The sequence below is a fragment of the Sinocyclocheilus grahami genome, unplaced genomic scaffold (assembly GCF_001515645.1).
Source record: "Sinocyclocheilus grahami isolate Dianchi unplaced genomic scaffold, SAMN03320097.WGS_v1.1 scaffold249.1, whole genome shotgun sequence".
In the NCBI taxonomy this organism is placed as follows: domain Eukaryota; kingdom Metazoa; phylum Chordata; class Actinopteri; order Cypriniformes; family Cyprinidae; genus Sinocyclocheilus; species Sinocyclocheilus grahami.
The window spans coordinates 707,768-735,735 of record NW_015505428.1 but is presented as its reverse complement, the minus strand read 5'-3'; the positions used below and the strand labels follow the sequence as shown (position 1 = coordinate 735,735).

Sequence of the window (27,968 nt, the reverse complement as noted above, 5' to 3'; positions counted from 1 at the left end):
AAGAGGAAGGGGTGATTGTTGCTGGTTACTGATGATGATTGAAATCGAGAAATGGCCTTAATTAGTAAATAACTGCAGAACGTTATGTTTTCTAATACAGGCACGCATTGCATGTATTCTGACAGCGCTGCATGAACTCCGCTTGTTAACCAGGTTCCAAAGCACGAGGAAAATCTGCTCTAAAGCAGTGTTACTCGTCAGTTGCTCAAGTCACATTTTTATGAATTTTTACAAGGCATGTGACGTATTCATAATGAGACTCATTTATAAATCTGCTGTCGACAAAAAGAAGCGCTGAGGTCTTCCTGCACGTTTCCACCAAAATAAACGTTGATAAAAAGCAAGAACTCCAACATTCATAAATGTTAGTATTGTTGTAATTTTACTGTTGTTCTGTAAAGTAAAATAAAAAGATAATAATAATGATAATAATCATTACAATAGCTGTTAATACATTTATTATAACATGCACACATAGTGTTCAAATTAAGATCTGTAATATTTTCTTATGCTTTAAAAGAAGTTCAGCAAGGCTGCTTTTAATTTTACAGTAAAAAATGCATGCCTGATTCAAGAAGGGGGTCTGATCGCCAAAAAATATTATTTTACAAACTCGTTAAATTGTGCTTTGTTGGTATAGTGTGCTAGAATGTAAAAAAACGTTCAGTGTTAAATATTTTTAAATTGCTGTTTTGTAATTGATTTTTTTCTTTAAAAAGCAAGACAAAACCGTAAACATTTTGGCTATTTAATTTATGCAATGGTGAAAAAAAATTGGCAAAATACACGAGGAAAAATTTTTTTTTTTATTGGCTTCGGCCAATAATTTTCATTTCGGTGCATCCCTATTAACTAATATAGTAGTGAACCTTTAAACGGAGTAGAAACAGAATAAAGTAATTTAAGTTGTGAATTAAGGCCCTATAAAATCCACCTTTTTTTTTTATTAGTTTATTTCAATTTGTGCCACATTCTGTTTCCATGTGACATTGCAGTTTTCTGTGTGTTCAGTAAAAAAACAGGTTATTAAAATTGTTAAACAATGATCGGCAGATGTTTTCGCTGCAAAGCAAGCAGACGCAAACTAATCAAATTCGTTGTTAATTATATTCATTAACGGTTATAATGTAGTTTATTGATTAGTTGTTACAGTATTTATATACTATTCTAGTATTTATTCGTATTTTGATTTGGCTTTTTACATTTTCAAATTTTTCTGAGGTTTTCGTTATTTGTGCTTTTGTCTTTTTTTTATGTATATTTATAAATTGCTTTATTTTAGTTTTAGTAACTTTAGTAATTCAGATTAAACGTACTACAGTTAGTTGCCAGGGTATTATTTGCATTGAACGTTACATTTTACTACATGATAGTATTTTTTTCTTTTTCTTCAATTTCATGCATCTGGTTAAACAGAGCTTTTATTTTGGTGCAAGATTTACATGATGTATTTTTAGCCATAATTTGTTTCCCGTATGACAGAAATCATGTTCATGTCAACAATGTTACAGATTGCCACAGATCTGTTTCAAAGCTTTCCTGTCTCTTCATCAAAATCAGGTACACCTTTGCCTCTGGCTCTCCAGACAACATCAAGCAGTGGAAATGTCCTGATGGGAACTTCATCCAAAATCTTTCCGGACACAACGCCATCATCAACACGCTGGCTGTCAATTCAGATGGAGTTCTGGTGTCTGGAGGTGAAATGCTCCTTCACACTTTTACGTTGCAAAGCTGGTCCTGCTAAAAATCTGTTGAACAATGTTGAATTGTGTCTCATTCCTGATTCCCTCCCTCATGTCCAATTGACCTGTCGGTAAGCCCCTCCCCTCGAACGCAGATGAGCCAATGGCAGTCGAGTATCAGTTGCATGAGGAGCGGAACTCCGACATCTGTAGGCTTCAGCGCCATAGAGAAACATTGGAAGATTGGTGTTTATGCTTCAAAAATGGAAAAACGATGTGCCTGGGGTACTTATAACACTGACTCCAGCTATCCTGAGAGGATGGGCAATAGAATTAATTTTATTCCATTTCCTAAATCCAACCAAAACGGAGCAAGACGTCCCTAAGCATTCACCCGCAATCACCATGAAGACGAAAACGTTCATTTTGGTTGTCGTACTCTCATTAAGTTACACTTTTCATCAGCTCAAGCTGAACGTTAATGTCATCTTGTGCTTCAGCAAGGTATCTCTGGCTAAAACTAGTCCATGCTAACGTACAAACCTAAATAGCGAACTGTTCTCTTTAATATCTTTTATATATCCCTCCAAGGCATATTTAAGTCCCACTTGAAGGTCCATCTGTGTCCCAAATTGATCAGAAACCCCTCGGAAGAAGGTTTTCGCTGACAGCTGTCGTTGTAAGGCAGTGAGCAACAACGTTTGTTTGTTCGAGTGAGCAACCAATAAACAGTAACTGAGGGGGCGGGGCTTACCGATAGGTCAATTGATGCATCTGTTGTTGACTGTTGTTTTTCTCATCAGCTGATAACGGCACTATTCACATGTGGGACTGGAGGACTGGCTACAACTTCCAGAGGATTCATGCGGCGGTGCAGCCCGGTTCTCTAGACAGCGAGTCTGGGATCTTTGCGTGCGTGTTCGATCAGTCTGAGAGCCGCCTCATAACAGCAGAGGCCGACAAAACCATCAAGGTCTACAAAGAGGACGACACGGCTGTAAGTTATTGCTTGTTATTCTACTCAAAACTATTAATGATAAAATGTGTCGATTGTGAAATGTTTATAATTGAAAGGTTTGTCAGATGGAAAAGGATTGCCTTGATGTTCTGCTGCAAATTTACCAAGTTAAGATTTTCTTTAAAACTAGTTTTTTTTGTTTTTTTCCAGACTGAAGAATCCCACCCGGTTAATTGGAAACCTGAGATTCTGAAGAGAAAAAGATTTTAGAATGTTTTTTTTTTTTGCTATTTCAAATTTTTCATTTTGTTACGTTTTAGCCATCTAAGACCGTTTCTGCTCATGGCATAAACGACACATCCACAGTTTTAGACTTCAGATCAGATGACGCATTTAGCTTTGCTCTATCTATTAAAAAAAGCAACACTGCAGATCTATAGATTTCTTGTATACAAGGTTTCTTCCCAGTCCACTCCAAACAGCATTTGCAGGTCTATATGACCAGGCCGGCTAACTATTCAACTGCAAGATCTCTTACAGTATAATTATAATAACACATAACTATTTGCAAATGATGGCTGTTCATGTTTGCCAAGTTTAAATAAACTGAGCAATTGATGCATTCATACCTTGACATTTTTTTTGGCAACTTACAACAAATCCCTATAAATTAGTAATAAAACATAGATTTTATCGTCTAGAAAATTGTGTTTCCCAACACATAACTATTTGCAAATGATGGCTGTTCATGTTTGCCAAGTTTAAATAAACTGAGCAATTGACGCATTCATACCTTGACATTTTTTTTTGGCAACTTACAACAAATCCCTATAAATTAGTAATAAAACATAGATTTTATCGTCTAGAAAATTGTGTTTCCCAACATAATTTGTAAAATTAAAAAAAACGAAATGACATGCTTTCAATCATTGGACTGATTGTCATGATTTCGTGAAAATTAAATCATACGTTTATGATCAGGGAGTACAAGCAAGTTTGCAACAGATCATCTACTGTTCTCTTTCACAGAGTAGAATTTTTTTTAATATAATCTGATTGGTTCAAGAATGTACTGTTAATTTGAGTCATATTTGCTACTGGTTTGAACATACACATGTAGACTTCATTCATTAAAAAAAACAAACAAAAAAAAACTTTTTTTATATATGTACTGTGTGGTTTGGGTGGATATATGAAGGGAGCCATTGGAATAGTTGATTATGTGCACTGGCTGCAGGAATCTGTCAGAAAACCCCCTTTGAATGATAAAAGTGGGTATTTAGCATTACTCTCGTGCATATTTACGTTGCTCTAAATAGTCTGTCAGTGCATAAGGGGAGCTGTGTTTTAGGCTTTCACAACCCTTTAAATTTCAAAGATAAAGCTCAACAGAAATAAGTGCAATCATTTTGAATGTGCATCGTCATGCATCATCTGCTCAAGAATTATAAATGTAATGGGATCTTGATAAAGAGGTACAAGACAAATTAAGGACAGTAGCATGTTACTGTGTTCAGAGGACCGAGTGTGTTTTCATGCAGAGCATCACTTCTGACCCGCTGGACTGAGGGTTTGTTTTTCCTTATCTATAATTTAATGATTTGAAGCTTTCTTTACAACACACGTGTAACTTTTTAAATGAAATTAATATATAATTGATTTCAATAATGTTTACTTTTTAATAGTTTGTATTTTGAATTGGGATCTCATGGTGCTAAACAATATTTACCTCTAAATTATAAACCATTTATACTTAAAATAAGAAAATAGACACGTTAGACTATTTTTCAACAAATTCCGTATCAATGTTAAAAATGGATCAAAGACATTTGATAAATAGTCACATTAATATATATATATATAGTTCTAACCGTCTTTTCAGACATAATTACTTTTATTAGGTACCCCAAAAATTCTTTGTATTTTCATATTTCCAATTTCGACCACTAACAATACAACTAGCTATTTTATAAGAGCAGTGCTATCAGTTGGTGTAAAGTGTAAGTGATGTAAGATTTATTAGTTTTATATTCATAGGTGGAGGGAGTCGCGAGTCGGAAAATAATGGGGACTCGGGGCCACCAAATTAGATAAAAATGTCCCCGCACAATTAAATGACATCTAAAAATGCAAATTAATTTAAGATGTTGCAGAGGGCGAACCAACTCCAGGGTAAAGGCTGTCGCGAATAAAGTAAAAATGAAGTGAAAAGTGTTACTTGCGGCAATAAATTTAGATCTGCTCATGCTGCATCATGTTTCTTTTTACTCGTTTTTATATTGTTGTGCATTATAACCAATCACACACGATTCTGTTGAGCTTATGAATGCAATGGCCAATCAGAGGCGTTCAGGTTAGTCATCACGCCGGAGTGTTTTTTTATTTTCAGTTGATTTTTCACTGAATTCTGCACTCTCGCAAATTCTCTCATAAACACTGCAGGTGTACGTGCAATGTAAGTGAGAGATTAATTTCACTTCACTGATTATAACAATACATCGCAGATATAGACGAGTTTGTTTTTTCTTTATACCATGGTCTGTCTGAATACTCGATTCTGATTGGCTGGCAGGTTTGCATTAAAACCGTGTAATGCACAGCTAGCCGTGCATTATCCTATATCATTCTATCACTTGCTCGCCAATATACCTTCTGCAGTGAATGGGTGCCGTCACAATGAGAGTCCAAACAGCTGATGTTGTCCTCATCAAAATCCACCCACATTTTTTTTTTTACAGTTTTCACTTGTAAACAGTGCTTAATCTGATATCTGATTTAGGCTCGTATTTTAGCAAAGGTTTAAAGTAAAAGTGTCTTAATGCTGGATTAGTTTCAGCTTTGGTCTTCTCCAGATGTTAGCTGATGGACTGGAGTGCTGTGGATTATTGTGATGTTTTTATCCGCTCTCATTCTGACGGCACCCATTCACTGCAGAGCATCCATTGCTGAGACACCGATGCAATGCTACATTTCTCCAAACCTGATGAAGAAACTCATCTCATTAAAGGGGAGGAAATATTCAGCAAAACTATTCCTTCAACTCAATGGCAATAAGTGTCCACACTTTTTCATTTAAAGGTTGATGGTGTTGCATGATGGAAAATTGAAAAATAAAAAGAAAGACGATCACTTATTGTCGATCTACTTTGTATGTGAATAAAGAAATGCATGGGTGAAAATGCAATACAAATAAGAAGGCACTTTCCTGAGTTGAAATAGCTGACTCAGTATTTATTGATTGATGCGGCACAGCACAGATGATGAAATCTTCTTGCATCAGGGAGCTTGGAGTGCAGCCTGTTCATCTAGAACGACAGTGGGGCAATATTGACTTACTAACCTTACAGAGGTTAACACACTTACACAATTGTGCTGTGTAACAGGCCAATTAAAAGGCAGGAGACATTCATTTATTTTTATGTACATATCAACATTTGTTTTGTGCCCTTTTTGGACACTTTATTTTAATGCGTAATTACATACTGGTTAATACCCATTAACTATCTAGTTACTGTAGGGTTAGGGTTCGGGGTTACGCTTTATTTTAAGGTGTCCTTGTTACAGTGTAATACATTTATGTACTGAGTAGTATTAATTAACTACATGTATTTACTATAAGGTTTGGTTTAGGGTTACTTGCATGTAATTAATTGTTATTATAATAGTAAGTACATGTAACGTGTAACAAGGACACCTTAAAATAAAGTGTTACCGGGTTCGGTTTAGTGTTAGTTGCTTGCACTTATGCATAATTTACTCTTATTACTATAGTAATTAAATGTAACTTGTGTAACAAGGACACATTAAAACGAAGCATTACCCGTTTTTTAATGAATGTTCCATATGTTTGTGTAACGTAATATACCTGTTTTAATTTTAACCTTACCTACTTTGTTATTTCTCACATATTTAAGTAAAGAGGACTACAGGACACTTTTCATTTACAAAAGACAGAGGATTTTATTCATTCGTTGAGAGTGCGATGTGTTAGACCAGCTGCTGCTGTTTATATGAGTTGATCAAGTTGTAAAAAATGACCAAAGTGTGACTTGTGTATGAAGCTTTTTCAGAATTAATATGTCTAGAATGGAAAACGCCAGAAACGGACAGACGGATGTTTACACTCGTGAAAATGCCTTGCTCATGTGTTTCACAAAAACAAACCGATAGCTCAGAACAGCTTTGGTGAGGTCTTTAAATGTCTCCTAGGCCCCCAAACTGCTTGGAACCACTTTCCTGGCCTCCAGCAACGATTCTGTTGATGGGAATGATCTTCATGGTGGTCTCCTTCAGAGAATACCAGCGACTTTGCCACGTGGCCCAAATAATGCCATTGTCATATCCATTCTGCGAGTCCTTCTCTGTGTACTTGCCACCTGTGAAGACAGAATGCATCAGTAAAGGGATTCCTGCATGTATACTATTGACTTTGCTCCTATAAAGATTAAAGGCTTTACCCTGGTAGTATTTTCCGTTGAGATGAGCGGCATGGCAGCGGTTCATCCACCAGCCGGTGCCTTCCTGCAAGGCACAGTTTTCATGGAACTTGTCGTTGTCTTTGTCAGGTGTACTGAACTGCATGCCATTGTGAGACGTGTAGAATTTGTCACTGGGATCATCGCCAAAGTCGTGCCCATCAAAGGCATCGCCAGCATCTCCACCAAAGTAATACGCATACGTCAAGCGGTATGCATCGACTTCTGGTCCGACTTTGAAAGTGGCGTAGTCGGCATACCTGAGAAAGCAAGGTAAATCTGAGACAAACACTCTCATTGACTGCTAATGTTCAGCAGCATGTTTGATCTGATTGAAAAGGTCATGCGATGTGACTTGGCAAGAATCGATTTTGGTAGCAGAGCAAAGTCCTGTTTGGCGACTGCAGATAAGGAAAACTTCTGCATGGATGATTCTTGCGCAGGTTTGACACCAAAAGCATTCCTTTAACTCTAAAGGAAAGTGTATACATGTTAAACTAAGGTGATTTGGGAACTTCAACACTTGTGAAATTCAAACCTAAAAAGCACAATATAGGGCAGGAATGTGTTTTAGAGTAAGTAAATCAGTTTCCCGTGGTTCATTACTTTTTGTTGCCTTCCCAATCGACCATCTCTATCCTCAGCACATAAGGCACGCTGGACTGAACAGACAGCAGATGCATCTTCTCATTCCCCAGCCAGAACTCCGTTTTGTCGTCTGGTGAGAGATACCCAAAGCCTTCCTTATACTGAATCCATTTTTTGTTGAAGTCGACGCTGCCATCCCGTCTCTGAAAAACGAACGATTCGTTTTGATCATTAAAGCTGTGCACATTTGTAATTGCTTCTACTTGCACCTTTCTGTCCAGGACTCAAACAAGTGTCAAAGGCATGCTAACAAGGACTTTAAAGATCATAGTAAGTCTTTAGTCCGCCTCTTGAGGCCAGGAGAGTGAAGTTCACCTGAACAGTCAGCCTCCTTAAACCTCATGCACACCTGGGTCACGGCACCAATATTACTGGCCCTACACCCTTAACATAGTTTGTTGTTCCACATACCCTCTGAAGGACAGTCCATCCACGTCCAAAGCTGTCTATCTCACAGTAGACCAAGAATGCCTCTGGAGCCCTGGCTGGTTTCACGTAGTAAAGCCCACTGACCTTAGCACCCTTGTTTGCAATGTCCTGACAATCTGGGGAAAAGTGCATGTACTTCAGCCCTCTGTGTACCTTATGTACAATCAATTCACTGTGTCAGTTTTCAGTGAGATGTATGAATCTGCTGTTTGTACCTTTGCCTGTGACTGTCTGAATCTCCACAGTGTCTTTGCAGGGCTCTTTGCACATCTGGTCCAGCTGCTGGGACATCTGCTTTAAATCGGTTATTCTTTTCTCGTTAGCCTGAAGGATTGACTGCAGCTGACTGTTGAGGGGGGAATAAAATATTATATAATGGCACTATTTGGACCATATTTAAGATAAGTGGCATAAAAAAAGAAGAAAAAGTGCTCACTATATTTGATCTTCCTGAGTGAGAATGCTCTTCTCAAATCGCAGTATATCATCGAGCATGCTTGTAGATTTTTTGATGTATGTATCTGACAAAAAGATGGCGGTTATGAAAATCAAATGAAGTTTCACAGTTACTTTAAAAATGCGATTTATACATAAAATGACTTGAGTATGCCTATTCTATGATATGCATGTTATATATTTTTTGTTTTTATATGTGTTTTGGGAGGGATAAAAATGTCATAGTGATACAACTGTCCTGATATCAAAGAAGCATTCTTAAAAGAATATAAATTATTGGAAAGAACAATCTTTATTATTTCTTTCACTTTTTATTAATATTTGAAAAAGGATTTCTCTTGTGGTCCTGTGGTGCAACCAACTTCCAGAAAATATTATAACAAATCATAATAAAATGATATAATTTCCCATAAAACAGGAAATTATATCACGGAGAGGACCACCGCAGATGCTCAAGACTGTGTCAAGGTCAGCAAGTCTCGTAAAATATAAGAACATTTCAGGTTGTGAAAAAAGTCTCAAGTGGTGCGACTCCCACATGTATGAATAATTAATAATATGTGAAAAATACATAACCTTAAATGGTATTTTTTTATTTTTTTAAATAATAAAATGTGTATTTTTTCTTCATGCACTGAATTGATGCATTAATCCAGAAGCAGCATCTAAAACGCATCCGAGACCACTGCAACCTCTGTGCATGTGCTACATTAATGATTTTTTTCAGCCCATAATTAATGATAAATCGTGCTACCTGGTGCTTGTTTTTGTGCTTGTGTTTCTGAGTCCTTCAGGTACACCACTTTGTCCTGCGCTCCTCTTGTAATGTTGGCGATAGCCTCCAAATCTTGCTCCATTTGATCCAGCTCTCTGTCCATATCAGGCACGTACCTCTGTAGGTAATCAGCAACTCCACATGTGGTTGGGCAGTATATCCCCTGAGGACGAGAGAAAGGAGAGTTAGTGTTAAACCAGTGACTATTAAGCTTCCTGAATACAAATGCATTACTAGAGCAGACAATCTGTACTTACAAACCCATCGTTTGGGCTACAAATGTCTTGCGTTGGTGAATAGTCCCCTCTCATTTGCTTGAGGTGACAAAAGGGAGAAAACAAAATCAGTAAAAGAAATTGTCATTACGATAAAATAACATTTGTATGTCGCTCACCGCTGAGGTTAATGTGGACAGCAGCAGGATGGAGACAGACGCATGCATGAACGAGGCCATGTTGGACCTGCAATCTGTCTGGTCCCTCGAGATTGTGAGTGGCTGTTGACTGCTGCGGGATATTTATCCGATCAAGGTCCTGCTCAGAGATAACTGTCCACTAGACAAATAAGAGCTACCACCAGCCCTCTCTTACTCAGCGTGTGACTCAGAATGAACCGTAAATGTTGCAGAGATTGGTCAACATGTCCGTCTCAATGCTAACATGGGCAGAGACAATCGAGACCTGAACATTATATTGATTTAATCAGGGCTTCAACCTTTCCCGGGCCGAGAATGTTTTGGTGCTTGTATACTGTAAAAAACGTACCTCCGGTTTCACAGACAAGGCTTAAGCCTAGTCCCAGACTAAGTCTGAGCTGTTGCAACTGAAAGAAACGTGCACTGACTGATCTTAAAATATATCAGTGCCCTTGTTTTGTCTCAAGATTCCACACCAGTTATGTTTAATGTTATATGTTTTATTGCCTAATCTTGGTTTTGCCTAAGCCCTGTCTGTGAAACCAGGCTTTAATGCCATATTTTAAGCATGACCTGTATTGGCCCATATTAATGGCATTGCAAAGCCAGTAAATAATCATTACTGATGACGGAATCATATAATTGTACATTAGTTTTTAATATTACTTTAGTTTAACGAGGGAAGGACATTTAACATTTAGCTGAACTGAAGCTCATTTAGTTTTGCTTGAAGTTAGATCTTATGTTTCTTCAACTGTATGTTTCTGAGACTAACTAATAATTGACAATCACTTAATACCTTCAGATTAAATTTTGTGTTTTTCTTATAAGCATAAAATACTAAGATATAAACAAAGCAAAAAGACAAACGGATCGTTTACCGTGACGCAGCACGGTTCTATTGCTACAGAGCCTGTGGGTCTGAAGTTAATGATTTCTAATGTTTTTTTTCTTCTGATGTTGAGAGAACAAATGTTCCACAAATCTCTAAACGACATGTACGCACATGCACAGACAAACAGACACTTCTGCTGGCATATCATCTCCACCAGCTGAGTCACTGAGGCAGAAAATAAAGTCTTTCTTCATTTTACTGGTAATGACCAAAATAAAGAAGAGCTATTTAGTAGATAAAGAAAGAAAAAGAACGGAAGAAAGAAAAACTACTTAATAAACTGGTCCAGCCACTGAGGCAAAAATTTATGACTTTCTTCATTTTATTGGCAATAATCAATCAATCAATCAATTTAAAAAATGTGAAATGAAATCAATTGGTCGTCCATATTTGCATAATATTAATGATCAAGGATTTATTTGCATTAAATATTCCCTACTAAAGCACTTTTGTAACTGTTGTTCATTTTAACAGTTTATTACCGTTTTAAACTTTTTGAGTATTTGATGACTGAATGTTTCTACTAAACATTTTAATCACTTTGAATATTAATTTTGTTGCTCAATACTTGTCTGTGTTTTCAAAGCTACAAACATCAGTACCAAAGGAGACAGACTTTGAGCATGTCTTTACCAGCTCGACCACAAGAGGACGATGCACATCAAAAGTATCCCATGATCCAGATCTCTGTTACAGAGAAGCACATCTGCAGCTGTTCAAACTAGTATACTTGCTATACTTCTATACTCAACTCAATGAAATAAATAAATGAGTTTCACTAAACTAAATTGGGGTCATTTCATAACATTATTATTTTTTATGTTAACATTAGAGTATAGTATGGTAATCAGTTAGAATGCAAATTATTTTTTTTATATTTATTATCTTATTTTATTAAGCTTGTAAACTGATTAGCAATATGAATGAGAAAGTGTGCAAACACAAAAAATCTTGTTTCTGAGAAGTCATATAGGTTTTTTTATTTTTTGTTTGTTTGTTTGTTTGTTTAAATGTGTCTCCAGGAGCTTTTTATGTGAGAATAATGAAGCTGGTCCTAAGGTGTTTGTGTTTGTTTGTTTCCTTTATGAGTCACACATGATCTGTATGAGCTTTGTGTGTGTGTGTGTGTGTGTGTGTGTGTGTGTGTGTGTGTGTGCGTGTGTGTGTGTGCGTGCGTGTGTGTCTGTGTGAGTGTGTGTGAGAGTGTGTGTGTGTGTGTGTGTGTGAGAGAGAGAGAGAGAGAGAGAGTGTGTGTGTGTGTGTGAGAGTGGGTGGGTGAAAATAAGCTTCATTGTTTATGTCAATGCAGAATTTAATGATCAGAAGTCGGTTTAATGCAGTGTTCAGACAGGATTCAAATTCTCAGGAGCCCCAATAGCCTGAAACTATTACATTTTTCTAAATATCACAACAAAAACCACTGAACATTTGTGCAGGCTACTGTTTTTGGCCATCTAATGTTAGAAGAAAGGGTTTCCCATTTTATTCTTAGAAAATAACACATGCAAGTTTATCATTGAAGCTTAGAGCCTACTTAAAAGAGCTGTACATCTGGTAAACTTTCTTTTTTTTTTTTTTGGAAGGACTATGTTTCAAGTGAATAATGTTGAGCTGTGCATTGAATGCATTTTACTCCCAAAACACATTTTGCAGCACCGCTGCATGAAGGGTTTGGTCACAGATATCTAGCTGCCGTTGAAAAAGATTAAACTCTTGTAAACAACAAGTGTTAAACAAGATTCAGTGAGTCAAGCAAAGGCCAGCTCTGTTTTTCTTCTTCAACTGTGGTAGCAGTGAAGAGCGTCTGAAAGAAGACTGATCTCAGTCTGAAAGCTCTTCATTAGAACAAAACTGATTTTCAGCTTATTAATAAAACTACTGGATTCGGTGTCAGTGAATACAAATCTTAAAACACAAAGATTGCTTAGCGACTGAAATGAAAGCTTGCTTCACTGTGGATTTACAGCTTTGTAGCAGATGAGTTTACTGGGGCAGTGGGTCTAGAGAGATGTCCACAACAAGGTTTCTTCATTCTGTTTATTAGGTATATCATGAAGCTCTGACTCTACCAATAGCGTCATTAAAGTAACCAGGCTGTGACCCGATTTTATGGCACGAATCCATATTGAACGTGGTAACTGACAGATATAAGGCACAGCTGACCTGAGAGTCAACTTCAGCGTCTGTGAACTTAAACAACTCTGAACTCTGCCTGAACCTCTCTAAAAACCAGATGGAGAGCTGCTTCCATTTCACAAGTCTCAGGATGCAGCCTGCCAGCTCTCCAGTCTCTTAAACAAAAGATAAGAAATGTCACCACCACTGTAGCGATCACGGGAGGTCATTGCCGTCTGAACTGTACTGACATGCACACAGAGTCTGAGGTCATTTTGAGGTTATTTATATAATATAACTGAGTAACCCACTGCATACTTTTTCTTTTTGCAAGTAAAGTAATTACTGGTCTGAAGCAACTTTTACTTGATTATCCATACATCTTTTTTTAGAAAACAATGCTTAAATGTGAGGCTAAAATCAGGTTTTTGATGAACATTTATTTGTGCATCTCTTGAATATCATCGTTTTGCATTGCAATATATGTTTTGCCTCCCATAATAAAAACTACAGAGCATTGATCATAAAAACATTTAAATAGTATCTTACTCAGACATTATCTGGAGATATAATGATATAAAAAATCTGCTAAATCTCATTGATTTACATTACAAGCTATCAGAATTTCATCTTACTTTTTGGCCATGTAAATATTATCAGCATATTTTTGGTCAATTTTGTGCTTCCTAATAAATATGAGGCTTGCTTTTTTAATTGCGATATATTTCTGACTCATTGGTTATTGGTTTGGAAATATAAGAAAATTTATATTGAATATTAAAAAAGGAAAGAAACTTGGATTCCTCAAAGTGTTGGCTTGAAGGCAAAATCAAATATGTGACCCTGCAGTGTTAAGTCGCTGGGGGATATTTGTAGCATTAACCAACAATACATTGTATGGGTCACAATTATAGATTTTTCTTTTATGCCAAAAATCATTAGGATATTAAGTAAAGATCATGTTCCATGAAGATATTTAGTAAATTTCCTTCCGTAAATATATCAAAACTTAATGTTTGATTAGTAATATGCATTGCTAAGAACTTCATTTGGACAACTTTAAAGATGATTTTCTCAATATTTAGATTTTTTTGCACCCTCAGATTCCAGATTTTCAAATAGTCGTCCAATTATTGTCCGATCCTAATAAACCATGCATCAATGTGAAGCTCATTTATTCCGCTTTCAGATGATGCACAAATCTCAATTTAAAAAAATTGGTTTTGTCGTCACAATTGGTCATGCATTGTCATTGTGACGTTTGCAGAATCGTGACATGCAAACCACAGTAACTTAATCAAGTTTGAATTGTATTCACTAATTCAGAAAAGTAGCAAGCTGCTTCTAATGCATCCCATTGGGATTGTTTATATGCAACAGGTTTATGTGTCCTGTCCATTTGATTTACTGAAGACCTCTACTCCTCTGTCCTCAACTTCAAGGCACTCGTCTTTTTTTCTCCCCTCAAGATTCTTTTCGGAATTTTGTAAACAGGGCTGGAAGGCAATAGCAATGAGAGAATAATCAATGAATGCACCAAAATGTGAGAGTTAAGTCTAGTGCATTTCTTTCTCAAGAGTAGCCTACTCTTATCTGGCATCCCGTAAATGTGGATTTGTAAGTGAGGAGGTCGCAGCGAGGCCAGATTAAGTTCACTTCGAGTGTGGTTCTGCAATGACCACCGTTTCACATCTGCCCTTCAGACCTCAGACTGCCTGTTGATCACAGCTGCCAAATATTCAACACAGAATATATGGACTTATTATGGACAATAATTATTTATCCGTTTTCTATGCTACTCAGAATAGGCACTGACAGATTTGTACAAATGAGTAATGCATGGGATTTAGACAGAAGACGATGAATGTGATCATAAACATATTGTGTTGCATCACAATGCACGGTGATAATTTTTTCAGTGATATGTTAACTATTGCACTTAATAGTTATGCTTAATGAAATCTGCTTACATAAAGAGTTATCACAACCAAACGCCTGTAATAATAACATTGACACATGACCAGCTCTTATCTTAGCTGAACAAAGAAAAACAAACCTTGAGAGATTTATTGGTTCCCTCTCTGTTGTTACCACCTGTCCATGTATTTTTAGGCCAGTGTATAACTTATGGTTATTTTATTACAGATATACCTTCATTACCAGGAATCTTAAACAAAGCCAGCAATTTATCCATACAGGCAGACTTCATGTGTTTAAATATAGCTGATCTCCTAAAGTTATGTTTGAATAATGTTATGCTCATGCTTAAAGGAATCGTAAAATGTCCTCCCCCTCAGGCCATCCGAGATGTAGATGAGTTTGTTTCTTCATCAGGTTTGGAGAAATGTAGCATTGCATCAGTGTATCAGCAATGGATGCTCTGGAGTGAATGGGTGCCGTCAGAATGAGAGTCCAAACAGCTGATAAAAACATCACAATAATCCACAGCACTCCAGTCCATCAGTTAACATCTGGAGAAGACAAAAGCTGAAACACATTCAGCATTAAGACGTGTTTAACTAAAATACCATAGAGTCCATAATCCATAATAATGCTTCCTCCAGTGAAAAAGTGTTCTGGTGTGAATCAGGAGAGAAATCTGCACAGATCAAGCAGCATTTAAACAGCTCTAAACAAATATGTGGCTGGATTTTGATGTGAGAGACAACAGCAGATGCACTTTTTCACTGGAGGAAGAGTTATTATGGATTATGAACTCTAATTTTTAGTTAAAAACGCCTTTGTTTCTTACAAACACACATCTTTTCACTAATGTGATGTCCAAGAAATGTAATCAGCTGTGAGCAAGTAATATAATGCTACATTTCTCTTATCTGTTCTGATGAAGAAACAAACTCATCGACATCTTGCATGGTCTGAGGATGAGTACGCTAATTATGTTTTTTTGGGTAAACTTTCTTTAAGTATTGATTCCGAACTAGTTACATTACTTGCTTTTGTGATATAAACGAAATGGAAGGAGGATGGAACAGAAGAATGCTAAGATTTATTGTATATAAGTTCTTGAAAAAAAATTCTAAAATGCATTCATATCATGAAAGGAATAGACTTTTGTTTTGATCGTTATGGAAAACAACTTTTTGAGACCATCAGACAGTATCTTCTCCTGTTTCTTCTGATTTCATGCACTAGATTGGACAAATGGCTCTAATGATTAAAACAGAAAGAGGATCTGGATGGATCTTGGAACAAAATATTTCAAGATTATCAGATGATAACACGCCGCTGCTAATAAAGGTCACTTCTTCCATCGGCGTTTGCAGAAATCTCAGGAGAAATGCTGAGACGACCAGTGCATGTGAGAACAGCAAGTGGTATTGTTGGAGGATAATCAGCCCCTGCTTCTAATCAAGGGCTAGACTACAAAATCAGCTCAAAGTGGACTTGAAAACATGCTTTGAGCAGACGGGGACACGGTTCCGGATAAGCTTCTTCACATGTATTCACTAATTCAGAAAAGTAGCAAGCTGCTTCTAATGCATCCCATTGGGATTGTTTATATGCAACAGGTTTATGTGTCCTGTCCATTTGATTTACTGAAGACCTCTACTCCTCTGTCCTCAACTTCAAGGCACTCGTCTTTTTTTCTCCCCTCAAGATTCTTTTCGGAATTTTGTAAACAGGGCTGGAAGGCAATAGCAATGAGAGAATAATCAATGAATGCACCAAAATGTGAGAGTTAAGTCTAGTGCATTTCTTTCTCAAGAGTAGCCTACTCTTATCTGGCATCCCGTAAATGTGGATTTGTAAGTGAGGAGGTCGCAGCGAGGCCAGATTAAGTTCACTTCGAGTGTGGTTCTGCAATGACCACCGTTTCACATCTGCCCTTCAGACCTCAGACTGCCTGTTGATCACAGCTGCCAAATATTCAACACAGAATATATGGACTTATTATGGACAATAATTATTTATCCGTTTTCTATGCTACTCAGAATAGGCACTGACAGATTTGTACAAATGAGTAATGCATGGGATTTAGACAGAAGACGATGAATGTGATCATAAACATATTGTGTTGCATCACAATGCACGGTGATAATTTTTTCAGTGATATGTTAACTATTGCACTTAATAGTTATGCTTAATGAAATCTGCTTACATAAAGAGTTATCACAACCAAACGCCTGTAATAATAACATTGACACATGACCAGCTCTTATCTTAGCTGAACAAAGAAAAACAAACCTTGAGAGATTTATTGGTTCCCTCTCTGTTGTTACCACCTGTCCATGTATTTTTAGGCCAGTGTATAACTTATGGTTATTTTATTACAGATATACCTTCATTACCAGGAATCTTAAACAAAGCCAGCAATTTATCCATACAGGCAGACTTCATGTGTTTAAATATAGCTGATCTCCTAAAGTTATGTTTGAATAATGTTATGCTCATGCTTAAAGGAATCGTAAAATGTCCTCCCCCTCAGGCCATCCGAGATGTAGATGAGTTTGTTTCTTCATCAGGTTTGGAGAAATGTAGCATTGCATCAGTGTATCAGCAATGGATGCTCTGGAGTGAATGGGTGCCGTCAGAATGAGAGTCCAAACAGCTGATAAAAACATCACAATAATCCACAGCACTCCAGTCCATCAGTTAACATCTGGAGAAGACAAAAGCTGAAACACATTCAGCATTAAGACGTGTTTAACTAAAATACCATAGAGTCCATAATCCATAATAATGCTTCCTCCAGTGAAAAAGTGTTCTGGTGTGAATCAGGAGAGAAATCTGCACAGATCAAGCAGCATTTAAACAGCTCTAAACAAATATGTGGCTGGATTTTGATGTGAGAGACAACAGCAGATGCACTTTTTCACTGGAGGAAGAGTTATTATGGATTATGAACTCTAATTTTTAGTTAAAAACGCCTTTGTTTCTTACAAACACACATCTTTTCACTAATGTGATGTCCAAGAAATGTAATCAGCTGTGAGCAAGTAATATAATGCTACATTTCTCTTATCTGTTCTGATGAAGAAACAAACTCATCGACATCTTGCATGGTCTGAGGATGAGTACGCTAATTATGTTTTTTTGGGTAAACTTTCTTTAAGTATTGATTCCGAACTAGTTACATTACTTGCTTTTGTGATATAAACGAAATGGAAGGAGGATGGAACAGAAGAATGCTAAGATTTATTGTATATAAGTTCTTGAAAAAAATTCTAAAATGCATTCATATCATGAAAGGAATAGACTTTTGTTTTGATCGTTATGGAAAACAACTTTTTGAGACCATCAGACAGTATCTTCTCCTGTTTCCTCTGATTTCATGCACTAGATTGGACAAATGGCTCTAATGATTAAAACAGAAAGAGGATCTGGATGGATCTTGGAACAAAATATTTCAAGATTATCAGATGATAACACGCCGCTGCTAATAAAGGTCACTTCTTCCATCGGCGTTTGCAGAAATCTCAGGAGAAATGCTGAGACGACCAGTGCATGTGAGAACAGCAAGTGGTATTGTTGGAGGATAATCAGCCCCTGCTTCTAATCAAGGGCTAGACTACAAAATCAGCTCAAAGTGGACTTGAAAACATGCTTTGAGCAGACGGGGACACGGTTCCGGATAAGCTTCTTCACATGTTTGAAACAGACGTGTATGGAAAATATAGTGGCCACAAAATACTGTATATGTTTAGTTCTATAAACACCAAACAATCTAGTTAACAAGCACATTTAATGATGTTACCGAGTTCTTGTATATGAAAAATTACAATGCACTGTTGTTTGCAGGCAGTTTAAACACATATGAAATGTACATTTATTCTCTATGAACCACCGGTCAAAAGTTTGGGATCTGTAAGATTTTTAATGTTTTTTAAAGAAGTCTCTTCTGCTCTTCAAGAGTGCGTTTAGTTGATAAAAAATACAGAAAAAAAAGGAAATTGTAAAATATTATTACAATTTAAAATAATGTTTTTCTAATTTAATATACATTAAAATATAATGTATTTCTGTGACGCGCAGCTGTATTTTCAGCATCATTCCTCCAGTCTTCAGCGTCACATGATCTTCAGAAATCAGTATAATATGCTGATCTATTATCAATGTCGGAGACAGCTTCATAGTATTTTTTATGTTTATTTATTTATTTAGAATCTGTGATATCTGTGATACCTTTTCCAGGATTCTTTGATGAAAAAAAAAAGTTCAAAAGAACAGCATTTATTCAAAATAGAAATATTTTCTTACAATATAAGTCTTTATGGTCACTTATATATATATATATATAGAGTATTTTATTAAATCTAACCTATTGATTAAGATTTGTAACTATTTGATAGCTAATTGCATTCTTTTCTTTCTTCTCCTCCAATAAATGTTATTGTAAAGTGGTACCAATAAGCTTACTGTTTATTTGCGAAAACTGCAGAACATTAAGTAATCAAGTGCTGAGCATGAGAGTGGTTTAGTGTGGGAATGAACCGTCCAGCCAATCAGAATCCAGGACACCTCCTCAGCGCTGAAGCACGTGCCACATATAAAATCTCCATCGACTGTGAAGTCTACAAGTCATGAAAATGCTAGACTCGCTGACATTTCTCTTTGAGAAGTTCTTTCTGTTCTCGAACTTGAATGTTTTTGAGAGTCTGTGGCAGGAGGAGCCTGTGAGATGCCCGGCGCTCAGGAGAGGAGACCTGCTGCAGGTGCAGCGCACTCTCTTCGTTCATTACGGCATCTGTCTGGGCGAGAACAGGGTGGCGCACCTGATGCCTGACATCATGCCCGTCCTCACCAACAACAAGCAGCTCACTAAACCAGTCGTCACGAACAAAAGACTCATTTTAGGATGCATTTACAGAAACGCGAGCATACGCGTGGACTCGGTCGAAGACTTCGCGTACGGTGCTCAGATTCTGGTGAACGATATGGATATGAAAGTGAAGTGTCTCGCGCTGGCGAGTGAAGAAGTGGCGAGGAGAGCAGAGCAACTGGTCGGAGACATTCCCTACAGTTTATTATGGAATAACTGCGAGCATTTCGTGACGTATTGCAGGTACGGGACAGCTGTGAGCCAGCAGACAGAGAAGGTGAGTGCTCTTGATCTGGGAAGAAAAAACCCGACAAATATGATTCAAATCTAGGGTTGCAACATTTTCGGAAACTTTCCACAAATGCCTGGAATATGCCAAAAAAAAAGTTTCCAACATTTCTGGAATATTTCAGAAATTGAATGGAACTTTTCCAACTTTTTTGCATAATACAAAGAATAGCCTAGAATACATCTTATGTATTAAAATGAATATTAATGTCAAGATATTGTGGAATTAACACCATGCAAAAGGTCAATAATGCACTACAATTAAATAAATAAAAACATATTCTTTATAGTCTTTTTTGAATTGGATTTGGACGGAGTCTGCTACTGAGATCTTTGTAATGTGTTTTCTTTTGCAGTTCTGTGACTGTCTGAAATCCATCCTTCGGGACCAGAGAAGTGTGGCCTTAACTGTTGGGATAGGAGTGATGTACAGCCTGTGTTTCGGCCTGGCGCCTTCAACTACATTACCCACAATCCTTATTCCCTTCATTCTGTGGATGGCTGGCTGAGAGACACTTTCACTACATCACATAAAACAACAAAGCCTAGTTTTAAAGGGGACATGTACACTGCAATGCAATGCATCAGTGGAATATCGCTGTGTAAACATGCCAAGTCTGTCTATGTATTTTTGCTTCTATATACGTTATGCTTTAAATAACTCATGACAACATGCCATTAACTTTGAGCCTTTACTGCCATGCTGTATATTTTTCATTTTATACCTAATATTGGCCAATATTGCTGTGGCTTAAAGTTACTGTTCACTAAAAGTGCCTTATTTTTGTATTAAGCTGAAGTGTTATACAGAAATGATAAATTTCACTAATATGATCCATTTTTATTGTAGCTACTATGGACTGTGATTTAGGATGTAGCCTACCATACATATGAACTTTTTATTTTTTTAATATTAAGCTCTGACGATGCTTGATTGTGAATTTGTACAGTTTAAAATATATATTTAATACCATAAGTTTCTAAACAAGAGCCAGAAAAGGAATACGTAGACAGAGCTATTTGATGAATGTTATGTGTGAATAGGAGCTATGATTATTTCTGGTCACTGCTGTAAACGGTTGATTGGATTTATTAGACTATTTTCATCTGAATAAAGCTTGTCTGACCTGTAGCTGAACCTGTGGAATTTGCACGCGGTCTATAATCTGAGCTGTGCATTTCTGATTAGCGCGTTTTTAGGCTAGATCATGAAAAAAAAAAAAAGATAAAAATAAATAAATTAAAAATTAAATTGATTCAAATGTTTATTGCAAACATGAATTCATATGAAAAAACTCCATTACTCCAGTCTTCAGTGTCACATGATCTTCAGAAATCATTCTAATATGCTGATTTGCTGCTCGAGAAACATTTCTGATTATTTTCTTTTATTATCATTTCTGATTATAAAAATATACATGTATCTATTACAATTATTATTTATTGTGCGAGTATGCAGTGAACTGACAGTATGAGACTAAGAGGAGACATGCATTGTGCAGGAAATCAATGAGCCTGAAAATAACATTAAAGTTTAATGCCAACGCTGATTTTAACATAATTAAGGGATGACATTGAGAATGGATTCTAAGTTTAAGCACCTTAAGTTCTATGTGTGGACATAACATCCTCCTGCTGCATTATTTATTGTCCAGTTTTGTTTTCAAATTCCAAACAGGATTTCACAATTTCCTACACAGGCACAGATTATCTCCTATTTTAATGTCAGTGAACTCCTCCTCATGGTTTATTCCCCATAAATAGAGCTGAGAACAGATGAAAACAAGGCATCTTGTGTATTTTGTAGTAACCACATGTGATATAAAAAGCTGCTAAATGCAAAAAAAAAAAGAAAAAAAAAGAGAGCAGTGTTATTTTGAGAGCACAATATATATATTCATATTCATATTCACACGCATACTCACACACACACAGACACACACTCACTCACTCACACACACACACACACACAGATTATCTCCTATTTTAATGTCAGTGAACTCCTCCTCATGGTTTATTCCCCATAAATAGAGATGAGAACAGATGAAAACAAGGCATCTTGTGTATTTTGTAGTAACCACATGTGATATAAAAAGCTGCTAAATGCAAAAAAAAAAGAAAAAAAAGAAAAAGAGCAGTGTTATTTTTAGAGCACAATATATATATTGTGCACACGCACACTCACACACACACATTGATTGTTAGGTAGTGATAACTAATGCATTAACCATTGCTAATGAAGTAAATCCTTTTTGTAAAGTGTGACCAAAAATGTATATTTTATACAACAGCATTTAAGATATAAGATGAACATGGCTCTTTTACTATTAAATGTGATTGGAATCATGCTACTACATTTGCAATTGCTTTTAAAATAATGATAATTACATTCCAGTACAGATTACAATATAATACAATACTCCAATATACTCTGTATTATCCAACAAGCATCAAACAACATTAGCAGCACCATCTAGTGGACAGTGATAACACAGGCAGCAATCTCGTCAGTTCCTTACTGTCCTGCACTACAGGCTACAAAATGTCTTGGTATCTGGGAGAATATGTGTCTATGTTAAATTTCAAGGAGTGGCGATGATGGATTAAACAAAACTTCATTGAAATATTGTAAGTGTTATGACATTATAGGATATAGGCCTTACGTATGATGCATCATGAATGTGTATGATCTCTGATAATTATGATTATCAGTTTCACTTTAGCACTCCTTTCATAATAAAGAAAAACTTAGAATGAGAAAACAACAGACTAGTTTAATGTGCAGAACTGTAACCCTGGAATGAGTGAGATGAAGAAAGTGAGAGAGAGAGAGAGAGAGAGAGAGAGATGGAGAGAGAGAGAGAGAGCGAGAGAGCGAGACAGAGGAAATTTGTCACTGTGTATGAATGAAGGGAATAACCAAAACAAATATCCAAGACATCTTAAAAAAGTGGTGATTTCAGGACAGTTAATTCTATTAATACTAATTATATTCAGCAATTATTGATTACAGTGAAACAGTGAGTCATATTTGGATTATCCAGAGTGCCATAATGTAGTCAAAGAGAACAGTAATGGGGATAATGATGAAGAATAGCTCATGGAGAGATGCTGCAGACAGCGTTTACATTAGCTAGTGTCCTGCTTTGTTCTGTTCAGTGCAGGAGGTGATTACTTAAGGATAGTTCTTATTGCATCCACTTGAGTAGTTTGAGGAACTGTTCAGGTTTGTTTATTTGCATAATTACGGCATCCTTCAGTTCTTTTTAGATTAACTGAGCAGACGGGTACTATTTCACATTTGAATTCAGGAGATGCGTCACTTGCAACAAGCAAGAAATATCTGAGTAAAGAATGAAGGGAATAACCAAAACAAATATCCAAGACATCTTAAAAAAGTGGTGATTTCAGGACAGTTAATTCTATTAATACTAATTATATTCAGCAATTATTGATTACAGTGAAACAGTGAGTCATATTTGGATTATCCAGAGTGCCATAATGTAGTCAAAGAGAACAGTAATGGGGATAATGATGAAGAATAGCTCATGGAGAGATGCTGCAGACAGCGTTTACATTAGCTAGTGGCCTGCTTTGTTCTGTTCAGTGCAGGAGGAGATTACTTAAGGATAGTTCTTATTGCATCCACTTAAGTAGTTTGAGGAACTGTTCAGGTTTGTTTATTTGCATAATTACGGCATCCTTCAGTTCTTTTTAGATTAACTGAGCAGACGGGTACTATTTCACAATTGAATTCAGGAGATGCGTCACTTGCAACAAGCAAGAAATATCTGAGTAAGCGAAGTTGATGCACGGCGAAGATTTTTATTTATCTGCAATGTGACCTAACAATACGACAAGATATTTGCAAGATTTCTCTAAAATGCAAATAAAGGAAGCTAATCTACATCTCTTTTTAACAAATGACATGCATCTCTTTGTTTCATACCCAACATATTGAAATAAACAGAACTGTTCGGCTACGCTGCAGATAAAGAAGCTGCTTTGATGATTGAAACAATCTTTGACATGCATCTCTCTTGAGTTTCAAACTGCAAAATGAAAAGACCTCCAAGTTGGAGCAAATGTGTACAATATCCTGATAAATTTCATTTTCAATTTAACTATGGATGAGTGGATTAGCATCAGAAACAGCACTTCAGGGAGCTTTGTGTTGTTCTCTGTAGTGCTGCTATTTCTGTCAGTTTGCCTGGCTGGACATTTACCTCGGTCTCCCTGCGGAAGTGAGAGAAAATCTATACCAATTAATTACACAGCCAACAAGTGACTGAAGCTGCCAGTTAGGTGTTAGATCATTTCTTTTTATTATTCATTTTTCTTCCCAAATGTCATAGCAATCAGCCTGCATTTATTATTTCAACAACATATTGAAGCCAGATTTTGGTGGTTTGGTATGAGCTCCTGAAGGAGGTGTGTTAGGGTTGACAGATATAGAAAAGCACTTTGGACAGTTTTACCTCCGGTTTGTTAATGTTGTGCCAAGAATAATCATGACAATAAATCACTATGATATGATTTCCCCCCAACTCTGTTTTCAAGGAAAATTAGACATGGTCTTTCATTATCCACAATAAAAACATATTAAATACATAAATAAACGGATAGATGAAATGTTGCTTAAAATCATGCTTGACATTCAAGAAATTAATTAAGTTAAGCAACAAAAAAATGATGATGATGATGATGATGATTATGATAATAAGCAACAAAAATGATACAATTTTAAAAATATCTTAATTTGTGCTCCAAAGGTGAACAGAAGTATTATGGGTTTGGAAGTAAATGATGGCACGTTTGTTTTTATTTTTTGGGTGAACTATCACTTTATGCATGCATGTTCTTGGTCTTGTGAACAATTGATTGGTGCATGCTCCTAAAGAGAGGAAAATAACAAAATGATTCTTAAACCAAAAGTCATTTGCTCTGGGTTGCAAACGGCAGTCCATGATGACTTTATCCTTAATCAGTATCCTTTACGAAGCACAGCAAAACTCATTTAAAACCAGAGGGCAACCTCTTCAAAGAGTGAAAGGCTTCTGAAAACTATTATGAAAAAATCCATCATACAAATCTAGAAACTGTGAAGCAGTAGTGGACAAAGCATTGGAAGATGCTATAAATCACTCAGGATGTTTTAATGCTGTAATATTTAACTAAAGAGCGAGACTAGAATGACTAACATCTATAGTCTCAGCGCAGCTCTGCATGCTTGAGAATATTAATGCTCAGGCTGTTTGTGAATGTTTAGACTGAATTATTGCACGCAGCATGGTTCCTAAAATTCGCTCTGTGATCTAAATAGCTGAATCATAACTGCTGTCTGACTTTTATAAACAAAACCCAATGGACTAAATTTCTGAGGTTATGATATTTCTATAGTGGCCATCTATTACTGATAAAAACATACAGTTACAAATCAGCTCCCTATTATATTCATTACTAATGATCATAATCCCAAGATAATCAATATCACATGATCCTGAGATGAAATAGTGTTATATGAGAGAATAAGTCTAAAATACTAAAACAGGTGATGCTAACAGACCAGATCAGATCTCATGAGCTACAGCAGCAAAGCACTGATGCTATAAATGCAGTTCATTGTGTTTAAGGTCTGAAGGTCTGGAGTGACTCTCGTCTTGATTGTTGACGTCCATTTCTGCCTGATGTGGATCAGGGGGACAGACATTTGTCCGTTTGTCTTAATGATTACATTTCCTGACATTTGAAACCTCTACCTGTGCCATCTGCAAAACGACAATGTGAAACAAAAAGCTGAGCAAACAATGTTGAATGGCATGCATGAAATTATGTTCGAGTAAATCAGCTGTAATTTGCTGCAGTTATCAGAAAAAGAAAGTGATAATTGGATTATTTTCATGTCAGTGCATTATGTTATAGTAGGCTACTAACTTTTATTAACATTAATTATACAGACTAGTGCAGACTAATATTACATGATACATTAATTACATATTCATAAACCTCTGATCTGTTAAGCTTTATATTAAAGTTGTAATTATAACGCAGACTGTCTCTGAGTCTCGCGAGCGCTGCTGGATTGTAGAGATCGTGCATCCTTCAGACTCTCTCTCAGCAGATGCTTTCCCTCCGTGCATCACATTCACTCGGACTCTTGTTATCGACACTCCTTGACGTCTGTCGTCGGGTCATGCGTGATCAATTTGGCATGTTTTTCTCTTCTGCCAGATATTCGTGCGCGAGCTTATATTGCATGCAACTTCACAATTTAAAGAAGGTAAGACATTTTTTTGCAGATCGATCCAAACTACTTTCAACTTTATGCATGTCTTGTTTATCTATATAATTTATTGAACGCCCACATGAAAAAATACTATAGTAATTTATTGTAATGTTTTTTAACCATACTATAGTAAAGTGTATTATACTGTATATATCATAGTATTTACAACAATTTGTTAATGAATGCTACAGCATACTGTAGTATTAACTATAGTAAACTGATGAACTGTAATAAATACTGTAGTATACTTTAGTTTTTGCTACAGTAGTGTATTGTAGTATAATAGTTGTACAAGACTTAGTACGTGCAACTGTGCATAATAATCTTATACTAATGCTTTATAGATAAGTGTACACTCAAACAGTTGAATGCTACGCATTTTGATTGATTTATTCATATAAAATATGAATTAACATGCTCACATATTCATCAAGTATTAAAACATGCTATGCATTAAATCGACAATGCATGCATTAAAATAAAATCCCAATCTGAAGCAGAGTTTTAATCACTGATGATATAATAACAGTGCATCCAGCATTTCATTATTTTGTTTGGCTGCATTTTTCTGTTAGAATTTCAATGCATTTTTCATTTTCACTTTACTCTTTTTTTTTCCAGAGTAAGTGAACAAATGCTAAATAAAATGGATATAAGAACCGAAATGAACATATCTGAAGACGAAATTCAGTCCACAAACTCTTCTACACCAGCCACTATCCAAATTGAGGGCATCTTACTGGAAGACAGCACAGAACTGGTGGGTGTTCAAGTGATCTTGATTTTGGCTTACAGCACCATCATCATCTTTGGCGTGACCGGCAACTCCTTGGTCATATATGTTGTGTACAAGTTTAGAAATTTACACACGGTGACTAACTATTTCATTGTCAACCTGGCTGTAGCAGACTTGTTGGTCAACACATTGTGTTTGCCTTTTACTTTGATGTACACGCTCTATGGAGAATGGAAATTCGGACAGGTGATGTGCTACCTGTTGCCATATGCGCAAGGCTTAGCCGTCCACGTTTCGACCATCACGCTCAACGTTATAGCACTGGACAGATACCGTAGCATTGTCTACCACATGGAAACCAAGATGTCAAAAGACATGTGCATGGTTGTCATTGCGATCACATGGGTGGCAAGCGCGATCCTCGCCAGTCCTCTAGCTATCTTCCGCGAATACGTGACTTTTGATCTATCGCCTGAGCGGACGATTCAGGGCTGCGCCGAGAAGTGGCCTGGAAGTAGTGCGGATGGGACCGTCTACAGCATCGCCATGTTTTTTCTGCAGTACGGCCTGCCGTTGTCGATCATTTCATTTGCGTACACTCGGATCTGGAACAAGCTACGAAATCACATCAGCCCCGGCGGTGTCCGCAGCGACCGCCATCAGCGCCGACAGAAGACGACAAAGATGCTGGTGGCCGTAGTTGTGGTCTTCACCGTTAGCTGGCTGCCCTTTCACGCCTTTCAGCTTGCTGTGGATATTGACAGCAGCGTACTGGAAATGAAAGACTACAGATTGCTCTATACGGCTTTCCATATTGTGGCCATGTGCTCCACGTTTGCCAATCCCATCCTGTATGGCTGGATGAACAGGAACTATAGAAGATCTTTTTTGGCCGTGTTCAAGTGTGGAAGGTTAAGCAATGGAATGAGAAGGGTTTGTAGCAGTGAGACAGTAAGCGAGAAATGCACGCGCAATAAGCAAAATGCAATCAGTGTGGCCTTCACACAAGAAAACACTCGGCTGTGA

General features: G+C 36.7%; 4 protein-coding genes across 5 annotated transcripts; 3 read left to right on the top strand and 1 right to left on the bottom strand.

Annotated features, from left to right (window-relative positions):
* The first annotated feature begins 51 nt into the window (after nt 1-51).
* Nucleotides 52-3,063, top strand: LOC107598285 (pleiotropic regulator 1-like). Its single transcript, XM_016289581.1, has 4 exons — nt 52-64; nt 1,437-1,700; nt 2,489-2,682; nt 2,854-3,063. The coding sequence occupies exons 1-4, from the start codon at nt 52-54 to the stop codon at nt 2,911-2,913; spliced, it is 531 nt and encodes a 176-aa protein (XP_016145067.1). The 3' UTR covers nt 2,914-3,063.
* A 3,514-nt stretch (nt 3,064-6,577) lies between these two features.
* fgg (fibrinogen gamma chain) lies at nt 6,578-10,036 on the bottom strand. 2 transcript variants are annotated; one of them, XM_016289536.1, is made up of 9 exons: nt 9,821-10,036; nt 9,684-9,737; nt 9,406-9,589; nt 8,632-8,716; nt 8,411-8,541; nt 8,178-8,311; nt 7,725-7,909; nt 7,101-7,378; nt 6,578-7,019 (listed from the first exon to the last, which is right to left on the bottom strand). In XM_016289536.1, the coding sequence occupies exons 1-9, from the start codon at nt 9,878-9,880 to the stop codon at nt 6,838-6,840; spliced, it is 1,293 nt and encodes a 430-aa protein (XP_016145022.1). In that variant the 5' UTR covers nt 9,881-10,036; the 3' UTR covers nt 6,578-6,837. The 2 variants fall into 2 exon arrangements, with proteins under 2 accessions (XP_016145022.1, XP_016145021.1); XM_016289535.1 differs by having other exon boundaries at nt 9,684-9,740; nt 9,821-10,035.
* Nucleotides 10,037-19,370: 9,334 nt separating this feature from the next.
* On the top strand, nt 19,371-21,125 carry LOC107598257 (lecithin retinol acyltransferase). The gene is made up of 2 exons (XM_016289541.1): nt 19,371-19,909; nt 20,277-21,125. Exons 1-2 carry the CDS (start codon nt 19,394-19,396, stop codon nt 20,427-20,429), a joined length of 669 nt encoding a protein of 222 aa, XP_016145027.1. The 5' UTR covers nt 19,371-19,393; the 3' UTR covers nt 20,430-21,125.
* A 5,745-nt stretch (nt 21,126-26,870) lies between these two features.
* npy2r (neuropeptide Y receptor Y2) lies at nt 26,871-27,968 on the top strand. Its single transcript, XM_016289580.1, has one exon. It carries the CDS (start codon nt 26,871-26,873, stop codon nt 27,966-27,968), a length of 1,098 nt encoding a protein of 365 aa, XP_016145066.1.

What these genes read in the sequence shown, in the direction of transcription:
- fgg (XM_016289535.1), bottom strand. Translation starts at nt 9,880, where the DNA reads ATGGCCTCGTTCATGCATGCGTCTGTCTCCATCCTGCTGCTGTCCACA. An exon ending in ACTCAGGAAGATCAAATATA is followed by an intron (nt 8,542 to 8,631) that starts GTGAGCACTTTT and finishes CCCCCTCAACAG; the next exon opens with TCAGCTGCAGTCAATCCTTC. An exon ending in GATTGGGAAGGCAACAAAAA is followed by an intron (nt 7,379 to 7,724) that starts GTAATGAACCAC and finishes TTGCTTTCTCAG; the next exon opens with GTATGCCGACTACGCCACTT.
- LOC107598285 (XM_016289581.1), top strand. An exon ending in TGGAGTTCTGGTGTCTGGAG is followed by an intron (nt 1,701 to 2,488) that starts GTGAAATGCTCC and finishes TTTTCTCATCAG; the next exon opens with CTGATAACGGCACTATTCAC. An exon ending in ACAAAGAGGACGACACGGCT is followed by an intron (nt 2,683 to 2,853) that starts GTAAGTTATTGC and finishes GTTTTTTTCCAG; the next exon opens with ACTGAAGAATCCCACCCGGT.
- npy2r (XM_016289580.1), top strand. Translation starts at nt 26,871, where the DNA reads ATGAACATATCTGAAGACGAAATTCAGTCCACAAACTCTTCTACACCA.
- LOC107598257 (XM_016289541.1), top strand. Translation starts at nt 19,394, where the DNA reads ATGAAAATGCTAGACTCGCTGACATTTCTCTTTGAGAAGTTCTTTCTG. An exon ending in TGAGCCAGCAGACAGAGAAG is followed by an intron (nt 19,910 to 20,276) that starts GTGAGTGCTCTT and finishes TTTCTTTTGCAG; the next exon opens with TTCTGTGACTGTCTGAAATC.